Source organism: Dermacentor silvarum, chromosome 1, assembly GCF_013339745.2.
Source record: "Dermacentor silvarum isolate Dsil-2018 chromosome 1, BIME_Dsil_1.4, whole genome shotgun sequence".
NCBI classification, from domain to species: Eukaryota; Metazoa; Arthropoda; class Arachnida; order Ixodida; family Ixodidae; genus Dermacentor; species Dermacentor silvarum.
Window position 1 is genome coordinate 423,803,949 of NC_051154.1, and position 5,641 is coordinate 423,809,589.

The 5,641-nt window shown below is 50.5% G+C and overlaps 1 protein-coding gene across 1 annotated transcript; it reads left to right on the top strand.

Moving 5' to 3' along the window:
* Nucleotides 1–1,167: 1,167 nt before the first annotated feature.
* Nucleotides 1,168–3,825, top strand: LOC125942567 (uncharacterized). The gene is made up of 2 exons (XM_049660754.1): nucleotides 1,168–2,387; nucleotides 3,545–3,825. The coding sequence occupies exon 1, from the start codon at nucleotides 1,229–1,231 to the stop codon at nucleotides 2,243–2,245; it is 1,017 nt and encodes a 338-aa protein (XP_049516711.1). The 5' UTR covers nucleotides 1,168–1,228; the 3' UTR covers nucleotides 2,246–2,387; nucleotides 3,545–3,825.
* The last annotated feature ends 1,816 nt before the right edge of the window (nucleotides 3,826–5,641 follow it).

Genomic DNA, 5,641 nt, shown 5'->3' on the forward strand with positions numbered 1-5,641 from the left:
GTTAGGACAGACGAAAACTCGATGGTGAACGAAACGAAAATTACATACGGCTGGGTGTTTCCGAGGGCTCCTGCAGGGTTTCAAATCTCGTTTAAAACTTTAACTAATACCTCTGTCACACGAGCACGGAAAAACTCTTTTACGCAAGCGGTCTTTTACCAAGTTGAAAGACTTTTGAATGAAGAGGTGTTGCGCAGCAAACAGACGGCGCCGACGATCTCCTTTTAGTGTTTCCTTCTGGACACGCTAACGAAAGCGTGGCGCTAGCGTTGGAAACGATATCGGCAAAAAAAAAAAAAAAACTTATGTATCTCGAAATATTAAGCGAAAACTTATTGTTTACACGTTTTTCAAATAAATTTAACATAACAAACGTTAATATAAAGATTTACTGTAGTAGTTTAAAGAGCGCCATCACGTGACATCCCCAGCCCGTTCGACCTGCTTACGAGACTACAGAAGAAAATGAGCATTACTGGGTTTACTACACCTTCTGCGAGACAAAAATTTTTTTTTATGGTGAGCCTAGGCGACATAAAATTACGCATTCGATTATTTTGTTTGATATATGATAATTGCTGGTGCCCACTGGTTTCGAGGCTACTCCTTTTCGGACGTAAAGGAGATCGGCGAACTCCTCTTCCAGAAAAGACCGCTTCTGAAAAAGAGATCGCTCCTTGTCGTGTGTCTGCGGGCGAAACTCTTTTTCGGGAGAAGTCTTTTTGCTCAAAAGACTTTCGAGTGTCCGTGTGACAGGGGTATAAGCTTTATCATGACAATAAGCACGTACCTATATCGTTCACAAATCCAGGATAGGCTACTATAGTCATTTGTCGCCGTAATACAGCTTGTCGTTTCACGCGAGATGAACACTTCTGCACGCGACCAGTTGAATATGCCATATAAGTGTGAAACAAGCTGTATGCAGACGTTACTTCTACAGAAACTATATTGTATCTTTTTACACTGGAGCACATGTAATAGTTTCTGGCTCTTTGGATAGGCAGGGTTTCTTATTGCGAGCGTTCAACAGGCGACGCACTACTTTATGCTGTGGACGTAGTCGGCAATGGACACAGCCCATAGCCGCGCCCGCAGCCGCACGCGCAGCCGCATGCGCAGCCGTAGCCCAGCGTTCGAGGTTCGACAGCGGAGTGTGTTCTTAGTTTGGTAGCAACGTCAGCAACGTTTGTTGGTTTGTGCACCGTGTCACCGACGGGTTCGGAAAATGGAATACGGCAACGCTGAGCGTTCATCGTCGTACGCCGCGTCATGTACGGTTCCTCAAGGCGACGAAAGGGGGAGAAGCGACCTGCCCCGAAATATCTTGACCAACGTGCCCAGCGTCTCGAACGAAACGATTCGAGTCAACACAGGGACCTTGAACGTTTTGCCCAACAGAAGCTGCGTCGATTTCGGAGACGCTTGGCGCCTACCTAGTGCCTGGATCCGACCGGTCGTAGGTAGCTCATGGCAAGGCGGCAACTGGCCATCATTCGGGTTCGGTCAGCAGCCACCGGGGGCAGTTGGCGGTCGTGGACAAACTCCGTCGATGCCGTTACCCAGCCGTCATGCTGCACCACAGCAGCCTACGTTCCCTTACGGTCGGGAACGCAATCCAGCTGCTTCTGTTGATCACAGAGCGCCCTTGCACCGAGGCAGGTGGCCGTATTCCAACGAGGCGCCGTACCACAATCGCGAGTCGCCTTACCGGATAACACCAGTGCGCGGTCAACGCCCGCTGCTGCCCGATGACCGCCAGCACGCTCCTGGCAATACAACGTGCACATCGCTTTCATCGCACCGTGAGGTCGCGGCAGGCCGGGCTCCCAAGAGCCTTCCCGCACCTGGTGCGGCTGCAGACAATCCCGACGCGGTGTCAGCGCGACGTGAAGCTGCGCTGGCCGTACAATCGGCGCTGACACATTCTGGAGCTGGTGACGCTCCGACAGCTGCTGCCAAAGGGAGCATTACAATTTGTGACAACGCCGGGCAACCTTCGAGGGATTTTGACCCGTCCCACTCAACATTAGCATCAAAGGATCGCGACGGCATGCCAAAAAAGCGGCTGTGCGCTTTCTCCTCTTCGACTGGGGCCGACCGACGAAGCTACGACCGGCAAGTTTCGAACGATTGTCCAGTGGAAAATGCCAAATGCGAAGGGGAAGATGACGGTCTCATTTTGCTGGATATGGGTTGCTACGAGGAGCCTACAGCGTCCGTGCCCCGCCATTGTTCGTGCTGACAAAACGGATTACGTGGTGATTTCTAGCGATGATGACGACGTCATTGTGATTGAGCCACGTCGAATCCATCCAATCGGCAAATTCAAACGACGGCGGTAGTGGGCTTGTCCCGGTTGGGTGACGATCGACTTCCTCGAAGCTGTGAGTACGAACAGTGCGCTCAGGGAAATCGATGGGAGGACTTGCACGATATGCTGTGTTACTGATTGAGGATCTTTTTTTTTAGAGTCGTTTGCATCTAAGCGTAACACCTACGTGGGCCGGAATGAAGCAAACCAAGCTCATTATCGCAGTCGCTAGCTTCTCATATCTATGGGGCACTTGTTTTTCTACACTTGTATTTCTACACTTCTTTTATTGCGATAGCAATTACATGGACACTCCAAAGCGGATTTCTGCCGTCGCCATGAGGTTCCGTATGGCGTCAACGGCGATGAAATCGTCGCCGCGCTCCGGACGCTGTATGTGCGAGTGAAAGGCTGGTGTGAAAGGCTTCCCGTGAAAGGCGCGCTTTTACGGGGAGCGAACGCACGTCGGGGAGCAAACGCGCGTTCTGCACCATGCTCCCTGAAGGGCTGCAGAATTAACCGTCTCTTTCCTCCTTTACAATCACCATATATAAATATACATAGAAAGAGAGAGAGAGCAAACGCGACTTCTTCCGTCGCGCGAAAGCCTGCGGGAGGACGGGAGGTAGGGAGGGGAGGCGACGTTTAGCTGCGGCACCAAATGCTTATTTATATAAAAACGTTGCGAGGCGAGAAGGTGGGTAAGATTTCCGACGCTGCTCGACGAGTGTCCCATTCTGATCTCGTCGAAAACCTCCGAGCCGCCCCCAGAGGCACCGGCGACAGTCACCAACGCCGCGCGCGTTCGGTGCGAACGCGGGCAAAACACCGACGGCGTCGACAACAGTTCTGCGCGTTGTTGGTGCTGCTGCATGTCCAAGTTTATACAGCTGATAAAACTACTATCCTTACTCCGTATAGCTCTCTACCAAATTGCTATCGCAATTGATGCTTCGCCTTTCGGGTGAAACTGCGACAAATTTTTTTTTCTGCACGTCTTGTTCTTCTGCACTTGTTCTTCTTTAGTCCAGTCACCTATTATGGCGTTACATTTTAGAATATTGCTACTAGTCTCCGTTTTGTCTAATGCCTGACATGTTAAAATGTATGTTGTCACTGTTTGCCGCCTAATGTTTTATGTACTTATGTTTCTTTTTTTTCTCCATCGTCCATGTCCTAAGTGATCGCTGAAGTGTATAGTGACTCATGGTGTGTGTTTATTCACTCTAGGGAAACAAGCGTTTCGGAGCAGTGCAAGGAAGTGGACTCCAATATCGTCTCACCGATGGCGGCAGAGCCGCGGTGAATGCCCGGTATCGGACACATGACAAGAGCTCGATGGAAATTCCCTCTTATTTATGTGGCCCAGTTGTGGAAAAAGTGAAGTGCCAACCCTAGAAAATTGTGTTCTAAATTTAAGGCTTTTAGGTCGTATAAGGAAAAGAAAAAAAAATCTGTCAAATTCTAGGGAAATCTGGCTCTATGACACCGAGGAGGAGGAATAAAGGTTTGTTGTGCGAAACTGCGAGAAAGTGTTCTTTCTTCGTCCTAGGTGGATGGCTCTCTCAGTCCAGAAAGCCGTTGGCCAATGCCGCGGCCGGGGCCCGACCCACCAGACTTCACCGATCCTCCAGACTCTGTGCCGTTCGTTAACATTGCCTCCCACGTTTCTTCGATGGCTTGTAGTGGTTCTGAAGCTTCATCTTGGTTGTTTTTCCCGCGATGTGGGCACACCAACGCCACGTGTTGGAGGGTGTCCGGTACATCACAAAATCGGCATAGGTATATGGGAATGTTGTGGGGTGCATCGAGTACATGATAATTCCATGGACATATGTATTCGTTTGTAGTCTGTGGAGGACGGTGGATTCTTCCTTGCTTAATTTTGGATGTGGTAATGGATATGGTCTTCTTTCCAGTCGGTCTTATTTTTCATTTGGTATGTTTTATGTTCGTTTTTAGATTTTTATGAAGTGTAAAGTGCCATTAGGAAAGACAAAAAGGCATTGTAAGGAAATGCACAGCCTTTATTATTTCAAGCAATTTGGTAATGTAGTATTCACACTACTCATTTACCCCATCTTCTCCTTCTTCCTCTTCTGGAGTCTCCTGGGCACGCCAAGCCCGCGCCTTTTGCCGGACTTGTTCAGCTCGTGCCCGGCGCTTGTCGACGACTTCGGGGAAGGTCGATTCGCGCTCGGCCTGCAGCCGCTTGCTTCGCTGCTCCATCCTTCTCGATCGGCCTCTCGATCACGAGACGAACACGGTACGTCCATAGCGCACACAGAACTCGTAGCAACTGCCAGAGGAGGTCAACCCTGCGCGCCTCCGCCTATACCCTCCTCCTCCACGACGCTTCGCCTCCTTTCTCCTTTATGATGATGATGATGATGATTTATTGGCATCCCCTTTGAAACGGGGCGGCGACAAATAGTCACCTAGCCTGCTTGATTTAATCAGGTATACTATGCATGTTCCTTATCTAGCATTTTTGTACACCTCTCATTAATCTTTCTTTTTTTTAAAAAATGTACCTTGTATCGCTACCTATGATTTTAAGAAATCAGATCGTATCCATCTTTTCCCTGCTTTTTTTTTCTCACCAGTACTCTAATCGTCTCTTGCTTATCTCTACGGTTGATCTGTTGATGTTTCCATCCACTTTAAACCCAAGCGCTTGTGGGAGTTGCACGTTGCCTAGGGTTCTCGCTGGGTGGATCCCGCCGCATTCCATTAGGATGTGCTGAATGGATGTGCTGCCCCGCTTCATTCAACGCCACCTAAACTTTCCTTTAAGTGGCGCAGCTTTGCCGCGCGCTCTAAGCACCCTGAATCACGGCCGGGCTCGACTGGCGCGCGCGCTCGCTTCTTGCGGCCTTCTCACCCGTCGGGGAAACAATGGGAGAGTTTCTCAGCACGTTTCGCCACCCGTCGGCAGTAGGAGCGCTGGGACCCTGACCCTTCCTAGGGTGCCTCGATGCCAGCGCCGCCGTTCAGGGTGGTGCCATCCTTTGACCGCCTCCGTGCCGCCGCTTTTTCGCTGCGACGCCATCTTGAATCACAGCGAGCGGTTGCGCTTGCTTGGTGCCGGTGCTTAGTTCGAGACACAGTGCGCGCGGATGCTTCGCTGACGCTTCTACTTGCTGGACAGTGTTCAGCCGCATGAATGACAAGCTTGTCAAGTGCATCGAGTCGACATGACGGGCTGTTGTGTTCCCAAGTGCACCGGATCGACGCGTAAAGGGCTTCGTTGTTTACGCTTCCCCCGGGACCCAGAGCGAAGGAAGAGATGGAAAGCCCAAGTAAAGCGGTATCACTGGAAGGCAA

Excerpts from the sequence above, each read along its gene's own strand:
- LOC125942567 (XM_049660754.1), top strand. The coding sequence starts at position 1,229 with ATGGAATACGGCAACGCTGAGCGTTCATCGTCGTACGCCGCGTCATGT.